The sequence below is a fragment of the Hylobates moloch genome, unplaced genomic scaffold, assembly GCF_009828535.3.
Source record: "Hylobates moloch isolate HMO894 unplaced genomic scaffold, HMol_V3 SCAFFOLD_8, whole genome shotgun sequence".
Classification (NCBI taxonomy): Eukaryota; Metazoa; Chordata; class Mammalia; order Primates; family Hylobatidae; genus Hylobates; species Hylobates moloch.
The window spans coordinates 13,423,825-13,449,180 of NW_026652283.1; the positions used below are offsets into that span (position 1 = coordinate 13,423,825).

At 39.6% G+C, this 25,356-nt stretch overlaps 1 protein-coding gene across 1 annotated transcript in view; it reads right to left on the reverse strand.

The window, feature by feature from the left end:
* GUCY2C (guanylate cyclase 2C) overlaps positions 1–25,356 on the reverse strand; it is an 83,018-nt gene that overhangs the window by 3,326 nt on the left and 54,336 nt on the right. Inside the window, exons 18-25 of the mRNA XM_032159697.2 lie at positions 23,877–24,014; positions 22,659–22,747; positions 12,571–12,662; positions 9,680–9,838; positions 5,932–6,124; positions 4,969–5,143; positions 3,198–3,296; positions 664–758 (exon numbers count right to left, since the gene is read on the reverse strand). Coding sequence (XP_032015588.1) covers positions 664–758; positions 3,198–3,296; positions 4,969–5,143; positions 5,932–6,124; positions 9,680–9,838; positions 12,571–12,662; positions 22,659–22,747; positions 23,877–24,014 — 1,040 coding nt within the window. The remainder of the gene's footprint in view (positions 1–663; positions 759–3,197; positions 3,297–4,968; positions 5,144–5,931; positions 6,125–9,679; positions 9,839–12,570; positions 12,663–22,658; positions 22,748–23,876; positions 24,015–25,356) is intronic.

The window sequence follows — 25,356 nt, forward strand, 5'->3', positions numbered from 1 at the left end:
ACTGATGGCTTTGGAGGGTAGCTGTTTTAAATGTGAGGAACTGCATGAAGAATCTAGAATAGCGATTCTCAAGTATTAGTGTGGTCACAAACACATTACCTTGTTAAAAATATAGATTTCTGATCTACACCCACAGAGAATCTTGCATAGTAGGCCTGGTGGAGTGTCCACATATCTGCATTTTAACAAGCTTCCAGATGAGGAGGAGGAGGAGAATGGGGCCACACCTTGTCATTCACTCCTTGTGATTCTAGAGCTTCTGAATAGTAAAGCAACTGGCAAGAGAGGTGACCTCAGATCATAGCAGCGTTGTGTATTAAGAGTAGGGAAGTAAGTGAGGGGACAAGGGCTTTGATTTAAATTAAATAAGTTCTGGACCAGACTGTATGTAGCTCTTGTGTTTGGAGGAGGAACTGGAGACAAAACCTGGATATGGCAGAGGAAATGCTGGCAGAGTTCAAAATTTCAAAAGGGCTCTTTGGAGTAAAGGAAAGTTCTGAGTTCACATTTTTTGGTCGTTTCTCTTGCAGAGGATGGAGGGTGCTCATCGTGATGAGTACAGAAAGGATTAGCATGCTCAGCTTTCCTGGCCAAGTCTCAAAGGAGGTGGCCCAAGCGTGTCTTGAGACCTTTCCCTATGTATTGTCTCTGTGGACTCCTTACCTTTAAGTATGTTTCTCCTCTCACTTCATAGAGGAACTGGCACTCAGTTCTCTTCAGGATGGCTATAGTGGAGCCACTCACGTGAATTCTCAAAGCTGGAAATGCAAAATAGATAAATAAAAATCTCAGCTATTACATGGCCTATTTGTTTCCCTTTGATTCAGGATATCAACAACACCTGAGACAAGAATCCTAAATCGAGAAGAAACAATTGTGGCTATTTTAATGAAAGAACACTTAAAAATAACATCAGAGAGATAAGAAATGGTATAGTTTGGATATTTGTCCCCACCCAAATCTCATGTTGAATTTTAATCCCCAGTGGATGGCTTGGTACTGTCTTTGTGATAGTGAGTTGTCACAAGATCTGGTCATTTAAAAATGTGTGGCACCTGCCCCTGCCACTCTCTTTCTTGCTCCTGCTTTTGCCATATGAAGTGCCTGCTCCTGCTTTGTCTTCTGCCATGAATGAAAGCTTCCTGAGGCCTCCCCAGAAGCAGATGCAGGTGCTATTCTTCCTGTACAGCCTGCAGAACCATGAGCCAATTAAACCTGTTTTCTTATAAATAACCCAGTCTCAGGTTTTTCTTTATAGCAATGCAAGAATGGCCTCACACAAGAAATACAATCTCACGTGGGAAGAAAGAAGGCCTGGCATCAGTTTTCAGGGCCCTGAGTGATGTGATGGGGATCCCTAGGTTTTGCTCCATAGATTCTCATTCCAGCTCAGAGTAGCAGCCTGCAGGACCTAGTTTTAGATTTGGCTTGTAGTGCCAACCTTGGGTGTTGGAGTTTGGTTTTGGGTCTCTGTGGAAAAGTTCCAATAAATAGCAAAAGCCTTGTGGTCAAGGTGAAAATTCGGGAGAGTTGAGGGGTCTTGATTTTCTCAAATTTCCTTCTTCTGGAACATTGTTATCCTTTGACAAAAGAAGTGATGAGGGCACGCCCATTCTCAAGTCCATTGATGTGTATCACCTTTCCCAATATAGGGGCCTAATAGCAATACCACAAACAATTACAACAGTAAGAATAATGACAATCCCAAATTGTATACCTACCATGTACCATGATTGCTAAACGCTTAACATGACATCATCCAAATTATTTCAGAAACCCTCTTGGCAAGGTTGGTATTCCATTTTCAATTTATATCTTTATCTTTCTGAGGGCTAGAAGGATCAGGTAGCTTTCTCCTCAACTTATACTGAGAATGATTAACATAATTTCAATTGTAACCCAAGTCTGTCTGACCCCAACCTTATCCTGTTCCTTGCCAGCATGAGTTGCCAGGACAAACTAGTATCACATTGTCAGTACACTACCAAAATACCATCCTGCCTCTTGTGGTTTTGTAAGCCCCAGCCATGTCTACCCATGCTTTTTTTCTCTCTTCTATATATTTCTACTACTACCACTGTCATCAATATCTACTGAGCATCTACTTCATGCAGCACATTGTGCCTCTACCTTGCCAAGCAAATGCAATATATTCCTTTGTATATAACAAATGCTTAGATTTTTCTTTACTGAAATCAGTTCTTGGTTGGGTATGATGGCTCTTGCCTGTAATTCCAACACTTTGGGGCTTTGGGGGACCAAGGCAGGAGACTTGCTTGAGCCCAGGAGTCTGTGACCAGCCTAGACAACATACGGAGACCACACATCTACAGAAAAAATTTAAAAATTAGGTGTGCATGGTGGCATGCCTGTATTCCCAGCTACTCAGGAGGCTGAGGTGGGAGGATCACTAGAGCTGAGGCGTTGAAGGATGCAGTGAGCTGTGATTGTGCCGCTGTACCAAAGCCTAGGCAACAGAGTGAGACCCCATCTCAAACAAATAAACAAAAATCAATTTCCAGAAAAAATGAATATGCTTTGAGAAGCCAAGGTGGAAGGACTGCTTGAAGTCAGGAGTTTGAGACCAGCCTGGGCAACATAGTGAGACCCAGTCTCTATTAAAAATTTAAAAATTAGCTGGATGTGCTGGTATGTTCCTGTAGTCCCAGCTACTTGGGAGGATGAGGTGGGAGGATCACTTGAGCCCAGGAGTTCAAGTTTACAGGGAGCTATGATCGTGTCACTGCACTCCATCCAGCCTGGGTGACAGAATGAGAGCCTGTCTTTAAAAAACAACAACAAAAAAGCAAAACCAAATAAGAGGGAAACAGGAATGTGAACCAGAGTGTATAGTTCTTACCTTGCCTACTGATTTTTTTTTTAACTTTCATGAATCTATGGTAAATGCCATGACTATTCTAAGTAGAATATCCCCGGATTCATTGTATGTGAGCCAAAAATATAGAAATAATCTAAAACTGAGCAAAAGTGGAAGAATAAAATAATTATCAGTAAACAACAACAAAAGCAAATGTAGCAAAAGGTGGATTGACATGGGTTTGTGTTCAGCTAATGTGAAGAATTATTCTACATCTCGCTGGCACTTTGTATCTCCTTATTGTGCATTTTATCTCACAGTTGCCCTCTGCTGGAAGACAGAATCTTTGTCCTCTGAGAAAAACGATCTCCCTTCTTACGGAGGCCAGTGGATTCCATCCTAGAGGCTGTGTTGACCGTATCTCCAAATAGACAATAACGAGGCATCTTGATTCCCACAACTCCAGCAGCACAGGGACCTGAAATGAAGGACAGAAAGCAGGAAGTGGAGGCAATAGAAATTGCAGAGTAGGGTGAAGACAGGTAAGCCTCTCTGTATGGTCACAATCCTGAATACTTCCTGTCATGGAGAAGTGGCTGAGGATGTGAAATGTGAACTGGGACTTTTGCTTTAAATGGATGAATCCAATGAAGCATCATTATTCAATGCATGCAATCATAAAGTATTTTGCTCTCGCAAAGAAAACGACATTTGTAGCAAATAGGAAGGCATCCAGAGATCCAGATCACGAAGGTGATTTTAAATAGAAGGCTCTCAGGAAGGATGAAGATGAGCCCCACTGCTTGCTTACTGTGCCAAACCACACAACCCTGAGTTTCACACTGCTGGAGGGCACTGTAGACTTGAAGCTTCAATGGCTCAAGTTTGTTTTATTTTTATTTTAAGGTGGCATTTCTGGGATTGGTGCCATGACAATGGAAGACAGAAGACAAGACAAAGGCATACCCTTCCTTAAGCATTTCATGGACCAGGTGAATGCAGCTGGATGGGGAAGCCTGTGGCACAAGGAGGTTCTAACAAGCAGAACAAAAGCCGAGGCTAGACTATGCGCTGTGGCATATTAGGTAGGAAATAAGGGTTATTCAGTCACGTATTTGCATAGAATGACTGAGTGCAAGGTGTTAACAGTTTTAGAAGTTAAAGATTAACTCAAAAACTGCAAAGCTGAGTTTTAAGCAATGCTTTGCTAAAGATTGATCTAGATGACTTCTGAGTTCCTCTCTTACTATCTAAGTTTGGCCTGAGGCTGCCTCTTAGGGGTCCCTACAAAACAAACTGCAACCTAGCTTGGTACATAAACAAACTAAAAGCCTAACTAGGGTATACTTATGTTACAGATAGCTGAGTCTCAAGCCAATCGCAGTAGCTGAGCTTCAGCCAGTCACAGGCTGTCAACTGATCGGACCTTGACCAAATCAGGGGAACACAGAGGTGTGACCAATCAAGTTGTTTCTGTCCCTCACTTCTGTTTTCTGTCTATAAACATTGCCTGCCCACCTTGCTCATTGAAGCTCTCTGAACCTCTTCTAGTTTTAAGGGCCATCTGATTTGAAAATTGTTCTTTGCTTAATCAAACTGTGTTAAATTTAATATGCATAAAGCTTTTCTTTTAATAAGGCTATGTAACTTTCATGGTCTTTGAAAGTGACTCATATACTTTCTGTATAACTGCAGTGGCAGGGAAGGGAGGGGGTATAAATATTATAGAAATTTCACCATCTGTTCTTTATTTCCCCTTGTAGATAATCTAATCCACTTAAGATACTATAATATTTTCGTGGGAAAATACATTGAAGTTGGGGGTGGGGAGAAAGGGAATGGGGAGGAAATAAATGAAATCATAGGTATGGTGATTTAAATAGGAGTCCAAAGCTTCTTGTTTTTGTACATGTTTGGTGTTTATCGTGTCAGCAGTCAGTGGTGCCCTCAAAGGTCTTGTTCTTAGAGCTCTCTAGGAACTGGGTCTAAATATCTCGGGATGCATAGTGGGACCTCACATTTGGCAAAAAGAATTAAAAGTAAACATTATGTGAAGTCGATCACACTTGAAGACCTTTTATCCTTTCTGATTTAGTTGGTGCACAGCAGTACATATGGTTCCCAATTTGCTAAGATGCTCAACTCCATACCAGAGTGAACTCCAATGCGAATCCATATTGGGAGGCCAGGAAGATGCTCCAGCTCAAAGGTCCCCATGAAGCTGAGGATTTCCAAGGCCATCTTGGCAATGTCTATTGCATGCCGATTGCCATTTCTCTTAGGCAAACCACTAGCCACCATGTAGGCATCACCAATGGTTTCCACCTGTGGAAACAGTTTCTCATGAGTGCCTCTGCCCCTTTGAAAAGCATAGAAATTAAACAGAAGCAGTTAATCACATGTCAAACACAAAAAGTAATTTGGGAACACAGTATGAGCATAGCCCTTTACACTTTTTCTGGGGCCAGTTCGATCAGTTCTACGCTGATTTCTTCAGGGTTTTTATAGTCCAGTTAATGGGTGATAAAATAGCTATAAATGAATTTAGCCATTTAAAAATACTTCATAATTATATAAATTGTCCAGATGTGGTGACAGTTCTAGAAATGTTCAAATAAATAATCTGAATGGTTTTATGTAATTTGAGGAACACCCTTAGTTTCCTGAAAATTAATCCTTTAGCAAATGTCAACACACTATTTGACAGAATATTATATTTTGTAATATGTAATTGTATACATTCTTGTAGTATGATTTTCTATTTATTATAACCCCAGTGTCTTCTCTGCTTCATTTGCAGTCAGCCTAAACACTGCCCATTTTTTGGAGGTGATTTAAGAGTATGCCATTTTGTCTAAATTTAATACTTCAAATTCATTCCTGCTGAACTTCCTGTTGTACCTTTTTTGCTGCTTCTTAAAGTTGAATGGTAATTTTGACTTCTCACTCCTCTAATCCTTCTACTTCTCTTCACTTTTAGCTCAGATTCAACCACCAATTCACTAAATGTGAAACTAGAGAGGACAAGAGTAGTAACAGAAACAACCAATTCAGGCTCTGATGACCTCGGGTTGTACAATTAATAGTTTCAGCCTGTTAGGTGATGTGGTTACCTTGTAGACATCATGATGATCAACAATGTGGTCAAAACTCTTATAGATGTCATTAAGCATGTCCACCACTTCCATGGGGGTGCTGTATTTGCAGATAGTAGTGAAACCTACAATGTCACTGAAGTAGATTGTAACTTCCTCATATAGTTCCGGCTCCACAAAGCCTTTCTCCTTCAGAGACTTTACCACTAGCCTAGATGAAGAAGGGAAAAAAATGCCTTCAACTTCAGCAAATTTCTTCTTCTTTCACATAAATCTTTCAGATAGTAGTGATTATCTACCAGGAATTCTAGAATTTGAGACTTCCAGTGAATTGAGTGAATCGGAAACAAAGAGAGGTTGTGTATATCATATACATGAACATATTACACAAATACACATATAATGCATGTTGTGAACACAGATGAATATAAGCAGGTTCAACATTAACTTAGTGTTTATTAACCCTAATACACATAAATAGATAACTTTAATATCCTCGAAACTCTCATACATATACATACTTGTCCACTTTTTGCTTCTCTATTGATAATCAACTTCTTACAGATGTGGCTCTATATGCAGAAGCTGAGGAGAGTGTGGTATTACTTAAATCACCACACAGATCTGAATTTCTCAACAAAGTTGATACTTTTACTTTCCTGGCATATGTAACATGGCATTGCTTAATATTACTATGAAATAATGATGCATTTAAATATAAATTTTGATATATTCTGAACCAGAATTCATTTGATATATTTTGAACCAGATTTGGGTCCTTTATAAAGCAGAATCAATCATGTCAATAAATTAAATCATGCTAAAACCGTAGAAGTCAAATTAAAGCAACTTTTAGAATGTCTTTGCTGAATGAGGAGCAGCATATCAGATTCAAGATTGAAGGAAGAGAACCAGAAGAAGGGACTCCATACTTGGTGTGCCAAGTTACCTCTTCATTGAGAAAAGGAAGTGGGGGCTGACCTGAAGTGGGATGGTCCCTGTCTGTCCTTGGCATCACTTTGTAGTGGCCCTCAGTATGGAACCACTAGAATCAGAAACTGGAAGCTGGGAGGTTCCACAGAAGTCATTGAAAAGAAATCTTCATTTTTACAGATGAGAAAGTTGAGGTCTAAAAAAGTATGACTTCCATAAGTTCCCACAGCCGATTAGGGACAGAGCCAGGGCTAGAATTCAGGAAGCCTTCAGTCCCACCCATCAGTCTTTTTTTACATTACACTCCCTGCACAATCCAGGCCTTGGATATTCAGGAAGATGGGGAAGATTTGGAGGTATGCTGACTGCAACAAAGGAGGTGGGCTCTCCCGGAAAGAAAACAACCAATCAACCACAAAGATTTCTAACACTCATTTGGAGAACCTCCAGAGCATCTGGAGCAACCTTTTTAATTGGTGCAATGACAAAACTTGGAACCTTTGAAAAACATTCCTTTGGTGTGGCTTGGATTCCTAGGGACACATCTGGAGTGGTTGTTCTTGATATGCCCTGTATAAAGTGCATAGTATTTTGGAGGCTACATAGATGCAATGACAAAATTGGATATTCTGCCATATTTGCAATTAATTGTACTGCTTATGTCTGAAAGTCATATGAGTTTGGTGATATGGTTTGGCTCCGTGTCCCCACCCAAATCTCATGTTGAATTGTAATCCCCATTGTTAAGGGAGGGACCTGGTGGGAGGTGATGGGATCATGCGTGCAGATTTCCCCATTGCTGTTCTTGTGTTAGTGATGAGATCTAGTTGTTTGAACGTGGGTGGCACCTCCCCCTGTGCTCTCTCTCTCTCTTCCTGCCATGTGAAGAAGGTGCTTGCTTCCCCTTCACTCTTCCACCATGGTTGTACATTTCCTGAGACCTCCCCAGCCGTGCTTCTTGTACACCCTGTGGAACTGTGAGTTATTTAAACCTCCTTTCCTCATAAATTACCCAGTCTCGGGTAGTTCTTTATAGCAGGGGGAGAATGGACTATTACACTTGGAAAATAGTGTGTTATCCAGAGAAAGAAACTCATGTTGTAAATAAATGAAGGAAGGGCTGGGAGTTAACATCATGAGCTTTGATAACAGGTTGTTGCTGACATAGATAAAATTAGTATAGAGTAGATCTCTTAGAAAGTCTTCCCAGAAGAAAAAACTTCTGGCCAGGCACGGTGGCTCACGCCTGTAATCCCAGCACTTTGGGAGGCCGAGGCGGGTGAATCACCTGAGGTCAGGAGTTTGAGACCAGTCTGGCCAACATGGTGAAACCCCCTCTCTACTAAAAATGCAAAAATTAGCTGGGTGTGGTGTCAGGCGCCTGTAATCCCAGCTACTTGGGAGGCTGAGGCAGGAGAATTGCTTGAACCCAGGAGGCAGAGGTTGCAGTGAGCCGAGGTCATGCCATTGCACTCCAGCCTGGGCAACAAGAGTGAAACTCCATCTCAAAAATGAATAAATAAAATAAAAATAAAAATAAAAAAGAAATTTCTATTTTAATGTATTTACCCCAAGGGATACTGTTCAAATAAATGTCTAAGTGATATCTGGTTCCTACATGCAATCTTAAGTTTATTTGCCCTTTGCTACACATATTTCTTTTTGATTCTTCTAGTTATTGCTCATGCATGTTTTAGTTTTATCTTGCACATATAATTTTTACATAAATAACCAAAGTGAGTTGTGCTGAAGCCATGGTGTATTGTAGCTCTTAAAGAGACTTGTGTGATATAACCTTTGGAAATCCAATAAAAACATCTACCAACTAGTAGTCCAAGTGGCATATTGAACTAAGGCTAGGAAAAAAGCTGAAATGGTGAGCCAGCCGATTCAAACCACTTGAATGACATTACTGGTTAAAACCACCGCCAATGAAACCCTGGGAAGGCAGCCAGATAACCAGGATATTGTTTTTGTCACAACTCAGCATTAAAGACCAGGCAAGGAGTTATGCATTATGTACCTAACATTTATGGAGCTCTGATAGAAATTATCATCCTTGAAGTGAATATGAAGGGTTCCCTACTGTTCCCAGGCACTCTGAGGGCTCATGGGTTCTGCCCTTCTATCACAAGGTTACCAGACACCACTTGCCAAGTGTGCTCCAACTCCTTTCCCCCAGGCTGTGATCTGCCTCCTAGTTTTCTTGCAGGTGATTTGACTTTCAGAGGTTTGAGATTTTGAGGTCAGAGTTACTAAAGGAGATCGGGGGCTCCAGCTCGGGCTTCTTGGGTAGAATCCCAGCTCTGCCATTCACTGGGTGACCTTCAGAACATTACTTAGTGGAGTACAAACTGGAACAAGGCTTAGCAAAGCACATGCATTTTTTTTTTTTTTTTTTTTTTTTTTTGAGACAGAGTCTTGCTCTGTCACCCAGGCTGGAGTGCAGTGGCGCGATCTTGGCTCACTGCAAGCTCCGCCTCCCGGATTCACTCCATTCTCCTGCCTCAGCCTCCTGAGTAGCTGGGACTACAGTCACCTGCCACCATGCCTGGCTAATTGTTTTTATTATTATTTTTAGTAGAGGTGGGGTTTCACCGTGTTAGCCAGGATGGTCTCAATCTCCTGACCTCATGATTCACCCGCCTCGGCCTCTCAAAGTGCTAGGATTACAGGCATGAGCCACCACGCCGGGCAGTACATGCATTGTAAAACCAATAATCTACTGAAGAATACATAAAAGGAAACAAATCCTATGTAGATAACAATGAAAAGCAATGCTAGGAGGATATGCTGAAGATTTCAGCCTCCACATCAGCGAGACTTGCCTTACCTTGGAAGCAACATAAAGTTAAGTCTGTCAGCCCTGTCCCTCTCTGCCTTGTACAGCTGTGTCCTTTCCTCTACCAGATGTTCCAGGTTTCGAGAATATAGCTGTAGACGTCGGATCAAGGTGTCCATATAGCTTTCATTTTTTTGGTCATGAAAAAGTCTGTAGGTAGTAATAGATAAAGAGCTCTTATATATTATTAAGAAAACATGAACATCCAGTAAAACAATGGGCAAATATGATGAACAGATAAACAAAGAAAAATAAAAGCCAACAAACATAACAAAAAAACTCAACCTCGTCCAGGCACAGTGGCTCATGCCTGTAATCCCAGAACTTTGGGAGTCCAAGGCGGGAGGATCACTTGAGGTCAGGAGTTTGAGACCAGCCTGACCAACATGGTGAAACCCTTTCTCTACTAGAAATAGGAAAATTAGCCGGGCATGGTGGCACTACTCCAGAGGCTGAGGCAGGAGAATTGCTTGAAGCTGGGAGGTGGAGGTTGCAGTGAGTCGAGATCATGCCACTGCACTCCAGCCTGGGTGAGAGAGTGAGACTCTGTCTCAAACAAACAAAAAACCCAACTTAACCTCAGGACAAGAATAAGATTAAAAACGGGAAAACAAATGTTAAAATGATGGTAATCAATGTAGAAGAAGGAGGAAATACATATAGTACAAAACCTTCCTGAAGAGCAATTTAGTAAAAATATGTCACAAGCTTTAAGAGTGCATATACCAATCAGCTTATAACTCTACTTCTGAGAATTATCCTAAGGAAACAATCATGAATGTGTTTAGAGTTAACAACAATAAAAGTCACAGTATTCTTTACAAGAGCAAACATTTGAAAATAATCTAAATGTATAACAAAAGTGTAGTTAAAATATGATGGGACAATGGAACATTAACATTCTAATTTGTATCATAAAATACAAATTAGTATAGTTGAATACGCAGAATGACACTCCCTCTGTGTTATTAAGTGAAAAAGTCAGTTTATAAAATAGCAAAAATTATAATCTGAATTTTATTTTTTGAAGACTGGTGGTCACCTATTGGGAAACAGGTGATGTTTTACTTTCTTGCTTGTTTATTGGTATTTTCTAAAATACAAAAGAAACAATTTGCAATAAAGGAAAATATTTTAAAAGCTGGTGAAGAAGTGATAAATGAAAGTGTAGGAGAAGGACTAAGAAAAGCCAAGCTAAACCTTAAATTATCTCCTCATTACAGAGAACCAGGGTCCTGACACCAGAAGCCTAACTGGATTATTTTGTCAGATCAAGGAGACTTAGATGAGATGCCAGCTTTGTGTGACAGTGGGAGGTATGACAAGCCTTGGTGCAGAGGTCAGGGAGGAGACACATTGAGTTCTCCTAGCATTGTGAGGATCAGAGATAATGTTCATAACATCTAAGGCACAATTGAAGGTGCTGAATAAATCACAGTCATTTTACTATTACAAGAATAACAAATACTTCTGGTCTCAGGAGAAGATGGCCTGCATCATCATCCCCTGGGATGGGAAGAGATGTTTGTTAAAAATCCAGTACATTTTTGTGCCCTACCCGAGACCTATGTGACTGAAAATTGCCAGGCTTGGAATGAAGAAACAGAATCGTTTAACAAGTTCCCCAGGGCATTTTTACTTGAAAGTGCCAGTACAGAGTCTAGTTGGGGAGAAGGGATGTGGGAGCAGGTGTAAGAGATGAAGTTGGGTAATCTTACTCTAGGATGAATTGATTCAATTAAAACAGTTTCTCACCTTTGACTGCATATTTTAATCACCTGGGAGCTATTAAAAATCCTGACACCAGCATGTACCCCAGACCAATTACATCAGCCTCTCTAGGGTAAAACCCTAGTATCAGTATTTCTAAACTTCCTCAGGTGATTCCAAGCTGCAGCCAAGTTTGAGAACCATCACACACATTAAAGGCTGAGTATCAAGGACCCAGTTTCTTCATGAGCATACATTTTATTAGTCACACATAAAGTCTCATCTGGACAGGACAGTGAAGGAGAAAAAAAAAAGGGCTAGAATTAATTATTATTTCCTGCTCCATTCCCACAACTGACAGCTTAGTTCTACTAATTAATGACCACACGTTCAGTAACTTCACTCCACCTCATCTCCTCCAGCTCTAGACTTTTAGTCTCATTAAGTATCTGAATCTTTTGACCTAATGAGAACTACAGAAAGACCTGGAAAAAATCATAAGAATCATCTTGTTCAATCCAATTTTTCTAAGAAGAAAATTGATACCCAGTGAGGGTAAGTGTTTTGCCCAATGCCTCACAGCAAACTCTTATCAGATCTTAGTCTAGAAATTGGATTTCCTAACTCTTAATTCAGTGTTATTTTTCTCATTCTGCAGTGTATTAACTGAAAACATGGGATATCTAGAAATTAATCTCAACCAGATAATTGTGTACTTTTCTCCCCCAACTTGAATTATGCTCTGATTCATGACATGTCTTAAGTACCTAGGGCCAAAGCTGGAGATTTTAAGACTTTAAGATCCTAAGAACATGCTGATGTTAATAATTGTCTAGGAGCTTTACAGATTCTCAGGACTCACGCTACACTTCTAATTACTCACAGAAGGACCCAGAAGCTCTATTTTTAACAGACAAATTTATAATCCGCTAAAGTTTGTTTTTTAATCAGAAAAGTTTTGACCTTGAGTATTTAACTTTTCAAGTGATTATTTCCCTGGGAAAATGGTCTGATAGTCTCCATATCATTTTAATGTTATGAGGCAGGTGTTGGTTGCCACCTGGGAATTTTCACTGGAATAGACATTCTCATTCTTAGATGCCACTGAACGTCAACTATAATTTTTTAAAAACCCTGAAATAAGTGAATAAAAGTAAACATTTCAGCAATACCCAAATATCTTGGCAAGTGTAGTCTCAATTTTTTTGAAATCTGGTCTCTTTTCTGGATCTTCCTCCCAACAGTTTTTTACAAGTAAGTACACCTGGAAGAAAAAAACAGGCAAATTAGCTCAGGGGATAGTAAACTAAATCAAGAGAGAATTCTTATTCTCATTGATGGGAGTGATTAAGGCAAGGAATAGTTTAAAAATATCTTCAACTCTGTTAGTGCAGACAAGAGATCCCCAGCTCTCTGGTTTCTGTCTCAGGCATGACCACCTGCATTATCTTATCCAGTTATTCCCTTGGGTGAAATTAATGACACCAATTTAGATGATAAGTGATACCAATTTAGATGAGGCCAGGTTGATAGGGGAGACTAAGTGAATTTACAAGAGCTTGCAAGGTTTATGTTGGAGAGAGAAAAAAATAGTGAAGGTGTGGCAGGCCTCCATAACAACTATTTCAGTACTGACTGAGTGGTTAAGTTAAATAGTAAAAGCCAGTGCCCTTATACAAAGCCTGGAATGTAACAAAAGCCCACCAAGAATTTTGCCTAGGCCTTTCCTGGGCCTTAAAGCAGGACAAAATAACAAAGGAATTCTTCTTAACAGGACCTGTTTAGGATTAAACAAGATTTTTGGGGGTCTGAAGAAACTCCCCAGGCCTCCACAAAGAAGTTTATTGGGGGTCTGAAGGAACTCCCTAAACCTCTGTGATTTAGCAGGAGACAAGATAAGGGTAATCACCCCAGCATCTGGACCCATGTAGATTAAGTAAACTTACTGAGGCTCCAGAAGAAGGTCTTCAGGACTCAGACCTTAGTTATAGATGAAAAGAAGTTAACCATGTCTGCCTTTAAATGAATGCATACTTACATGTAGACATATAGCTTAGAAGCTCTGAAAAAAACCGTAATTTTCAGTTGGTCTTGTGATAATTTCCAGGCCTTCTCCCTGTAACTGGTTACAGAAATAAAAACTCTTCCTCCTCAGTTCATCTGCATCTTGTTATTGGGCCATGAGAAATATCAGCCCAACCCTCAGTTTGGTGGGGGAACAAAGGCTCGGTGAATATGAGGCAAATGGCTCCAAATGAGAATAAAAGCCCTACTGTCCACGATTCTAACTTATAGCAAACAATAGTATCACCTGGGGAACATTTGCACAATTTCTTATGCCCAGGCCCCATCCTAAGTCATTCTGATTTAATATATTTTGAAGTGGTCTTAGTAGGGTTCCCAGATTTAGCAAGAAAAATAAAGGACATCAAGTTAAATCTGGATTTCAGATAAACAATAAATAATTCATCAGTATAAGTATGTCCCAAATATTGTATGGGCAAAGGGCAGTCGTAGATTTTTAAGCTCTTCAGATGATTATAATGCACAGCTGCAATAGAGACGCGACATGGAGAAAAGGGAGGTACGGAGGAAGAGGTAGGGAGACAGGAGGAAGCCCATCTGCTCATCTGCTACCACCTGTTGGCAGCTTTTTTTTTTTTAAATCAAAATGTGTGGTGAAAACCATTTGTTTTAAATAAAGTTTGTTTTTCACTCTGGCTAAAAACAAGATCATAAGTGATACTAGATGCAATCCCTGTGCCTGTACTTTGCCTGAACAATTCCCTGGGAAGGAACTAGAGCCGCAGTATAGCCTGTGGTGCCAATATTCACCACTAGATGGTGCTCCTGCCTTGGTAAATCACCTGCTGACTCCCTTAGAGCAGAATAGGCAGAAACAACAAACAACTGGGCCGATCCAGTGCCACAGAGTGAAATACTGTCAGCCCTCTGTCTCCATGGGTTCTGCATTCGTGGATTCAACCAAATGGGGATGGAAAATATTTGGAAAAAACAGGATGGTTGTGTCTGTATTGAACATGTACCGACCTTTTTTTTCTTGTCATTATTCCCTAAACAATACAGTACCACAGATATTTACATAGTATTTACATCATATTAGGGATTATAAGCAATCTAGAGATAATTTAAAGTACACAGGATAATGTATGCAGGTTATATGCATATGATATGCCATTTTGTATCAGATCCTTGAGCTGCTGTGGATTTTGGTATCCACAGGGGTTCCTGGGACCAATTCCCTATGGATGGAGGGACGACACTACTGGGTGTTTCTGGGGCATTGTTGAGTGATCTAGTTTCGACTCTGTATTCTATTGGAATCAGTTACTTGACATGAAATTTTATTCCTCATTTCTGATTCCAGAAGTGTCCAGCTACACAAATGAATTAAAGATGATGCTGTTTTAGTGAATAAGGTTTTAAATATTTGGATATACTCAGATTAGAAAAAAAGGGCTTGAGAAAGGATATGCTGATTGTGTGGAGGAATCCTGGAATTCAGAAAAGCCGGAGGAAAGAAAGGAATGAGGAGAAGGCAGGGCTAGGAGCAGCTGTATTTCAGAAAGTTGTATTTCAACATACTGTTACTATTGAAAAAGAAAGGGAAGGGGAGAGGTAAAAATGGCCCACTCATGCCCTGCAGAGTGTGGCCATAAAACTCATCTGGCAGTGACTTTGTAAATGGAAGGAAAATGTTTTTATTTTTATCCCACAGAACAAAAGATGTTTTTGTTTAAAGACCATGAATATCTTAAAATACTTTACTCACTATCTTCTTGGATTATTAAGGCTCAGGTAAAATGCTAAAAGGAAAAATAATTAGAAATTTTTCACAGGGCTTCAAGGCCTTTTGGAGGGACTGTTACAAAAGCAAATGTAAAGAGCTTTTGCTCTATTTCTTTCAGAGGAAGGATAAAATGAGTAAAAGTACATTTCTCTATTCTTTCTAGATGCTGGCATATTTCCTTTTAAATTATTAGATGGTATTTATAAGTCTAGTAAGTATACCGCATGGACACCTTGTTCATTGAGCTTATAAAAATTGAGAATGACCCCTGCCTACTGAAGCCAGTGCCTGTACACACCACGGGGAGGGGACTGAAGACAGGTCTGAGGACAGGTCCACCTGGCTCACTTGCACCCTCCCAGTGCTTCAGCATACCATGCAGGGGCCCTAGAGATCTCCTAGCCCAGTCCACCACTGTTGGCACCTGAGTACATCTTCTGGGGGCCACGTAACCTGCTGCTACCACCACAGCTGGTACCCACCAGCATATACCACCTGTGGACCTGCCAACTGGCCTGCCCAGCCTGTCACAGCCACTACCAACACCAGTGCAGACTGCTTGGGAACCAGAAGCTTGTCCTATCATGGCTACTTCCACTACTCACGCCATGCTTGCTGCCCAGGAACCCGGGAATCCACCCACCAGCCTAGGCCACTGCTGCTACTGCTGGCACCTGAGGAAGTTACTTGGAGGCCAAATAATTGATCTGCCTAGACTCACTAACACTGGTACCAGATAAGCTGTCCTGGGGCCCAAGGACAACTTATGCTGGCACCAGTGCCTCCAGGGGGCCCCGAGGAGCAGCCCACCTGGCATTCCAGTCTTCAACAAAACGTCACCACTGCCTCCACTAACAATGACATCCTAACCCACTAGGGAGATAACAGACCCACTGACACCGTTCACAGATGAGTAAATTATGTGGAGACCACACTACTGCCTGCACCCAGAATCAAGGCCAAAGTGCCTCACCCAACCAATACTGTAGATACCTCTTCAGGAAAAAAGTCCTCCCCTATGAAAGCAAATGTTAAAATTTGGAAGAAGTAATTGCTACACCAGATGCACAGATATCAACATAAAGACGCAAGAAGCATGAAAAAGCAAGGAAATACGACACCTCCAGAGAAACACAGTAGTTCTACAGCAACAATTTCCAATGGAAAGGAAATTAATAAAATTCTGGAAAAATAATTAAAAATAATATTAAAGGAGCCTCAGTGAGATATAGGAGAATACAAAAAAAAACAAAGAAATAAAAAAAATTCAGGATATGAACGAGAAATTTACCAAAGAAATAGATACCATAAAAAAGAATAAAACAAACTCTGGAACTGAAGAAGTCATTCAATAAAATACAAAATACACTGGAAAGCTTCAACAGTATGCTAGATCAAGCAGAAGAATTTCAGAACTTGAAGACAGGTCTTTTGAAATAATCCAATAAGACAAAAATATAGAAAAAAGAACAAAAATGAATGAGCAAAGCCTACGTGATATAGACACCATAAAGTGGCTAAATACTTAAAATTTTTGGTGTCCCAAAAGGCTAAGAGAAAACAAAAGGAATGCAAAACCCATTTAACAAAATAATAGCAAGAGATTTAGACATTCAGATACAGGAAACTCAGAGATTCCCAAATAGATATAATTTAAAAAGATCTTCTCCATGGCACATTATAGTCAAATTGTCAAAAGTTAAAGAGAAAATTTTAAAAACAGCAAGAAAAAAGCATCTGGTTACTTATAAGGAACCCCCCATCAGATTAACAGTGAATTTCTCAGCAGAAACATTACAGGCCAGGAGAAAAGGGATGAGGTAGTCAAAGTGTTGAAAGAAAAACCAAATTCCAGTTAAGGATACTATATCCAGCAAACTTATCTTTCATAAGTGAAGAGGAAATAAAGTCTGTCCCAGACAAGTGAAAGCTAGGGAAATTCATCACCACTAGACCTCCTCTACGAGAAATGCTTCAGGGCGTCCTACGCCTGGAAGTGAAAGGATGTCATCTACCACCATGAAAACACATGAAAGTATGAAACCCACTAGTAAATTAATCACACAAAGAGGGAAGAGAAGGGTGTCAAATATTACCACTGCAGAAGACCACAAACCATAATGATAAACAAGGGAAAGAAAGGAACAAAGGATGTGTAAAACAACCAGAAATCAATTAATCAAATGAAAGGAATAAGCCCTTACATAATAATAACCTTGAATGTAAATGGATCAAAATTTTTCACTTAAAACATATAGACTGGTTCAATGGATTTTTAAAAATGACCCAACTATAGGCTGCCTACAAGAAACTCATCTGTAAAGAAATATGTAGACTGAAAGTAAAGAGATGGAAAGATATTCCATGCAAATGAAAACCAAAAGCAAGCAAGAGTAGCTATACTTATATTAGGTAAAACAGACTTTAAGTAAAAAACTGTAAAAAGAGACAAAGGTCATAGATCATTATATAATGATAAAGGACTCAATTCAGCAAGAGGATATAACAATTCTAAACATATACACACCCAACATTGAAGCCTACAGACATTTAAAGCAAATACTATTAGATCTAAAGGAAGAAGTAGATTCCAATCTAATAATAGTTGGGGACTTCAACACTCCACTCTCAGCATTAAACAGATCATAAAGACAGAAAATTAACCAAGAAACATTGGCTTTAAACTGCACGATAGAACAAATGAACCTAACATTTACAGAACATTCCATTCAACAGCTAAAGAATAAACATTCCTGTGATCAGCACATGGAACATTCTCCAGGACAGACCATATGTTATGACACAAAACAAGTCTCAACATATTTATAAAGAACCAGAATTATATCAAATATGTTCTCAGGCCACAATGGAATAAAAGTAGAACTCAATACCAGGAGGAACTTTGGAAACTACACAAATACATAAAAATTAAACAACATGCTTCTGAATGACCATTGAGTCAATAAAGAAATTAGGAGAAATTTTTAAAAATTAAAACAAATGAAAATTTAAACCGCATATCACAACCTATGGGATACAGCAAAAGTACTGCTCAGAGAGAATTTTATAGCAATAAATGCCTGCATCAAAAAAGCAGAAAAAATTCAAATCTAACAAGGCACATCAAGGAATTAGAAAAGCAAGAACAAACCAAACCCAAAGTTAGTAGAGGGAAAGAAATAATAAAGGTCAGAGTAGAACTAGACAAAATAGAGATTGAAAAAATAATACAAAGGATCATTGAAATAAAAAGTTGTTTTTATGAAAAGGTAAACAAAGTCAATAAACCATTAGCTAGACTAACCAAGAAAAAAATGAGAGAAGATCCAAATAAACAAAATCAGAAATTAGAAAAAGACATAAAAACCAATTGCACAAAAATGTGAAAGATTATCAGAGACTGTTATGAACAACTATATACCAGCAAACTGAAAAATATAGAGGAAGTGGAGAAATTCCTGGATAAATACAATCTACATAGATTGAATCAGAAAAAAATAGGATACCATATATTACATGAACAGACCAACAATGAGTAATGAGAGACTGAATGACTAGTCTCCCAACAAAGAAAAGTCCAGAACTGGATGACTTTACTGCTGAATTATGCCAAACTTCCAAAGAAGAACTAACACATTCTCTTCAAACTATTCAAAACAATTGAAGAATAGGGAATTCTACGTCATTCTACAAGGCCAGCAGTACCCTCATACTAAAACCAGACAAGGATACAACAAAAAAGGAAAACTATGGGTCAATATCCCTGATGAACATAGATGAAAAAATCCTCCAAAAAAAAAATACTAGCAAACTGAATCTAACAGCACATCAAAAAGATAATATGCCATGATCAAGTGGGATTTATCCCCAGGAAGCAAGGATTATTTAACATATGCAAATCAATAAACATGATACATTACGTCAACAGAATGAAGAACAAAAGCCATATGATCATCTCAATCGGTGCAGAAAAAGCATTTGATAATATTCAACATCTCGTCTTGATAAAAACTCTCAAAAAACTAGCCATAGAAGGAATATATCTCAACATAATAAAAGCCAGCCATGTATCACACACCCACAAAATAATAAAAGCCATATACTACAAACCTGCAAATATCACACGGAATGAGGAAAAGCTGAAAGCTTTCCCTCTAAGAACTGGAACTAGACAAGGATGCCCAATTTCACCTCTCCTATTCAACATAGTACTGAAAGTACTAGCCAGAGCAATTAGGCAAGAAAAATAAAAGGCATCCAAATTGGAAAACAGGGAGTCAAATTATCTCTTTGCAGATGATATGATCTTACATCTAGAAAACCTAAAGACTTCACCAAAAAGATCTTAGATATGATAAATTCAGTACAGTTGAAGGATATAAAATTAACATACAGACTGGGTGCGGTGGCTCACGCCTGTAATCCTGGCACTTTGGGAGGCCAAGGAGGGCAGATTGCCTGAGCTCAGGAGTTCGAGACAAGCCTGGGCAACATAATGAAACCCTGTCTCTACTAAAATATGAAAAAAAAAATTAGCTGGACTTGCTGGCAGGTGCCTGTAATCCCTGCTACTTGGGAGGCTGAGGCAGGAGATTTGCTTGAACCCGGGAGGTGGAGGTTGCAGTGAGCTGAGATCACTCCACTGCACTCCAGCCTGGGCAACACAGTGAGACTCTGTCTCAAAAAAACAAATTAACATACAAAAATCAGTAGTGTTTTTATATACCACCAATAATAAACTCAGCGGGAAAGAAATCAAGAAGACAATCCCATTTACAATAGCTACCAAAAAAAAAAAAACCCAAAAACCCACCTAGGAATAAATTTAACAAAGAAGGTAAAAGACCTCTATAAGGAAAACTACAAACACTGATGAAACTGAAGAGGACAAAAACAAATGGGAAGATATCCCGTGCTCATGGATTGGAAGAGTTAATATCACTAAAATGATTATACTGCCCAAAGCAATCTACAGATTCAATGTAATCCTATCAAAATACCACTGTCATTTTCCCACAGAAATGGAAAAAACAATCCTAAAATCCATATGGAACCAAAAAAGAGCCCAAATAGACAAAGCAATCCCAAGCAAAAAGAACAAAGCTGGAGGCATAACATTACCTGATTTCAAAATGTTCTATAAAGTTACAGTAACCAAAACAACCTGTTACTGGCATAGAAACAGACACATAAACAAATGGAACAGAATAGAGAACCCAGAAATAAATCCACACATTTACAGACAACTGATTTTCAACAACAGCTCCAAGAACATACAATGGGGAAAGGACACCCCATCTCTTCCCATATACAAAAATCAACTCAAGATAGATTAAACAGAGGACCTGAAACTATGAAACTATTAGAAGAAAACATAGAGAAAAGACTTTAGGACATTGGTTTAGGCAAAGATTTTATGGCTAAGACCTCAAAAGCACAGGCAACCAAACCAAAAATAGACAAATGGGACTATATTAGACTAAAAGGCTTCTGCATAGCAAGGGAAACTACAGAGTGAAGAGACAACCTGTTGAATGGGAGAAAGTATTTGCAAACTATTAATCTGACAAGGGTGATATTCCAGAATATACAAGGAACTCAAACAACTCAGCAGTTAAAAAAAATTCCATTAAAAAGTGGGCAAAATTCATGAATAAACATTTCTCAAAAGAAGATTTATAAATGGCTAACAGGAATGAAAAAATGCTCAACATCACTAATCATCAGGGAAATGCAAGTCAAAACCACAGTGAGCTACCATCTTACCCCAGTTAGAATGGGTATTACTAAAAAGCCAAATAACAACAGATGCTGGCAAGGACACAGAGAAAAGGGAACTCTTACACACTGTTGATGGGAATGTAAATTAGTATAGCCACTATGGAAAATAGGATAGAGATTTCTCAAAACACTAAAAATAGAACTACCATATGATCCACCAATCCCCCTGCTGAGTATTTATCCAAAGGAAGAGAAATCAGTGTATCAAAGGATGCCTGCACACTCACATTTATTGCAACACTATTCACAATAGCAAAGATACAGAATCAACTTAAGTGTCCATCAATGGATGAATGGAAAAAGAAAATGCGGGCTGTGTACACAATAGAATACCATTTAACCATAAAAATAATGAAATCATGTCATTTGCAGCAGCATATATGGAACTGGAGGTCACTATGTAAAGTTAAAGGCACAGAAAGACAAGTATCACATGTTCTCACTCATGCAGGGGCTAAAAAAGTTGATCTCATGGAGGTGGAGAGAATAATGATAGCCAGAGACTGGGAAGGGTGTAGTAGGGCAGGGGATGAATGAAGAGAGGTAGGTTAATGGGTACAACCATACAGTTAGAAGGAATAAGTTATAGTGTTTGATAGCAGAGTAGGATGACTACAGTTAACAACAATGTATTGTATATTTCAAAGCAGCTAGAAGAGAGGACTTGAAATGTTCCCAACACATAGAAATGATAACTACTTAAGGTGATGGATCCCCTAAATACATGACTTGATCATTACACATTCTGTGCATATGACAAAATATCACATATACCCCATAAATATGTACAAATATCAATTTAAAAATAGAGAATGAGGCCAGGCATGGTGGCTCACACCTATAAAGTAATCCCAGCGCTTTGGGAGGCCAAGGCAGGTGGGATCGCTTGAGGTCAGGAGATCGAGACCAGCCTGGCCAACATGGTGAAACTCCATCTCTACTAAAAATACAAAAATTAGCTGGGTGTGGTGGCAGGCGCCTGTAGTCCCAGCTACTCAGGAGGCTGAGGCAGGAGAATTGCTCGAAGCCGGGAGGCCAGAGTTGCAGTGAGCCAAGATCCTGCCACTGCACTCTAGCTTGGGTGACAGAGCAAGACTCTGTCTCAAAAAAAAAAAAAAAAAAAAAATTAGAGAATGAGATGTGTGCTTTAGAAGCCAGCTCATTCCTGAGTTGGGGAGTGGTAGAAGGGCATGAAGAATGTGGTAGGCTGAGGCTGGCTCCCAAAAACATGCTGCGTCCTAATCCCTGGAACCTATGAATGCTACCTTATTTGGAAAAAGAGCCATTGCAGATATAATTAAGTTACAATTCTTGAGATGAGGTGATTATTCTGTATTTTCTGGGTGGACCCAAATGCAATCACATATGTCCTAATAGAAAGGAGACAGAGGGAGAATAGACAGAAGAGAAACTGTGATCAAGAGGCAGAGATTGAATTGTGTGGCCATAAGATAAGAAATGTCAATAGCCATCAGAAACTTCTGGAGGACGTAAGGAATGGATTAGCCCCTTAGCTCTTCTGGAGGAAGTGTGGCCTTGCTGAACACTTGATTTCAGACTTCTAGCCTCCAGAACCGTAAGTGAATAAATTTTTGTTGTTTGAATCCATTACATTTATGGTAATTTTTATAGCAGGCCAAGGAAACGAATACGGGAAGATATACTCACTTCTAGCTCTTTTTCCTCTGCTGTTTCCAAGAATAAATCTGGGCGGAAGGGTTTCATTCCGTTGGAATTTTCCACTCTGAAAATCTTCTCTGGTTGGGTGAGAAAAATTTAAATTACAAAGAAGAATACAGCATGAAGAAATGGAAGGAATTTCAACAGAAATCCAGTTGGTTCACTCCCCTGGATGGCTCTTAGCTCAGTGAGAGTGCTGCAGAGCCTAGACCAGCACTCAGTAGACAGGTGTTGATTCAATGAGGCACCCAGTGAAAGGGTCTCATCCCACCTGTAACCAGAAGGTTACCTTAAGGATAGGCCACTGGGTGGGGCGCAGTGCCTTATACCTGTAATCCCAGCACTTTGCGAGGCTGAGGTTGGGGGATCACTCGAGCTCAGGAGCTCAGTCTGGGCAACATGGTGAAACCCTGTCTCTGCATAAAGTACAAAAATTAGCCAGGCGTGGTGGTGTGCACCTGTCGTCCCAGCTACTTGGAAGGCCGAGCCAGGAGGATTGCTTGAGCCCGGGAGGCAGAGGTTGCAATGAGCCAAGATCATGCCACTGTACTTACTCCAGCCTGGGGGTGACAGAGCAAGACACTGTCTCAAAAAAAAAAAAAGAAAGAAAGAAAAGAAAAGAAAAAAAAGAAAAAATGCTACTGACCCTGTAAAACTCAGCTCAGGCACCACTGCCTTCAGTAGACTTCTTCTGTCCATACTTTGACCCTACCCTCTCTACGTCCCTTAGTCACCCTACTCCCCACCAAACAGTTAACGGTTAGCACATAATAAATGCTCAGTAAGTGAGGATTGAATGAATGGAATGAAGCATTTTCCCCTGAGAGGACGTGTGGCCAAAAACTGTAGATCTACTCTTAGTAAGAACTAAAATATGTAGGTCATCCTGTTAGAGTGATACAGTTTAGATGTTAAGCAGGTACATTCTCTTATTGGAATCAGAAGGAAAGAGGAGAATTGTAAAGGAAGATTGTTAACAATAATACTGACAATAATAACACCTGGCAGTGTATGTTGTCTTATGCTTTTCAGTGCACTGTAATATTGAATCTTCCTAATATTCTTATAAAATGTATAATGCAGATGGGAAATCATTAATTTTGTAGCTGAAGGAATTGTGATGTGGTTACAAACAGATTAGAGTCTCAGTAAGCCTAGAAAGCAGGTTGGCTCGCAGAGGGGACACATGAAGGAGTTTAGATGTACCATTCTGGTCCCGACAGCTCAAAGTGTAGAAGGTTTCTTTCCGCAGGATGATCTCCTGTGCGATGACCCCATAGCTGTACACATCTCCTTTCTGAGAGATGTTGGCTTGGCGGAGGTGCTCTGGAGCTGTCCACAGGTCTGTAAATGCAGACATTGAGATTACAGAGTTGAGGGGGTGAGTGGTTCATAGGCCTCCAACATGCTTTTGCTCTCTAATTCCCTACACCATCCATTCTAAATATGCGTGATAGCTTATAAGTGGCCTTGAGTTGATATGATTCCAAACTTTTGAAAAATTTTTGCTAATACTGGTGATCAAAGGTAGAACACACACCTGTTAGACTAACTATGAAATGTTAGGATTTGGGTGAGGTCGTATGGCAATATGTTATTTAAAACTGCTAGGATCATAGTCTTGAAAACTCTCAAGGTTTACCTGGAATGGGGTCTGATTATGGTAAATGCTCAGTAAATATATGTTGAATGAATACAGTAGAATATGAGAGGTTGAGGAATTTAGTAGTTTATGGGACATATGGAATGAACCTATGGAAGCCTTCAAAATACAAATTTTGGCCAGGCATAGTGGCTCACGCCTGTAATCCTAGCACTTTGGGAGGCCAAGGCAGGTGGATCACAAGGTCAGGAGATTGAGACCAGCCTGGCCGATATGGTGAAACCCTGTCTCTACTAAAAATACAAAAATTAGCCAGGCGTGGTGGTGGGCGCCTGTAGTCCCAGCTACTCAGGAGGCTGAGGCAGGAGAATCGCTTGAACCTGGGAGGTGGAGGTTGCAGTGAGATGAGATCATACCACTGCACTCCAGCCTGGGTGACAGAGCGAGACTCCATCTCAAAAAAAAAAAAATACAAATTTTATGTGTACTAAATTTATTTTATTTAAATCATTATAATTTATTATTTAATGTGTATATATGCATATTTAAATATAAATGTACCAAAAGAAGATAAAGACAGTATATTAAGACAAAGAGACTATGGTTGATATTTTCTAGGCATAACATACTGGCAGCTTCCAACTCAGCTAGGGTCCACGGTGGTGTTTTTGTTGGTTCCCACAGTATTCTTAAAAAAGTAACACATGTAATTTACTCACAGTTTACTCCTGTCCCTGCCACTCCCTAGTGTTTACATCTAGTTCACTCACTTCACATGAGTGCAATGCTGTATTTAGCTCCTATAGATACTCGAGTTTTGAATCCTTATTACACACCTTATTTAGTAATAACAGGGGCATGCAATTAATTTTTCTTCAACATGCTTCGCAAGTTTTTCAGGATCACCTAGCTCCTTATAAACTTTTTAAGACTTATCTTCACCAGTTTCAATGAAACATGTATAGATTCATGTTGTTAGGTGCAATAATATGTTTATGATGATGCACATTATCCTTATTTGGTTCTCTGTTCAAATGTACATCACCTTTTTGAATTTATGTCTTGTGAATTTTTGTGACTTGT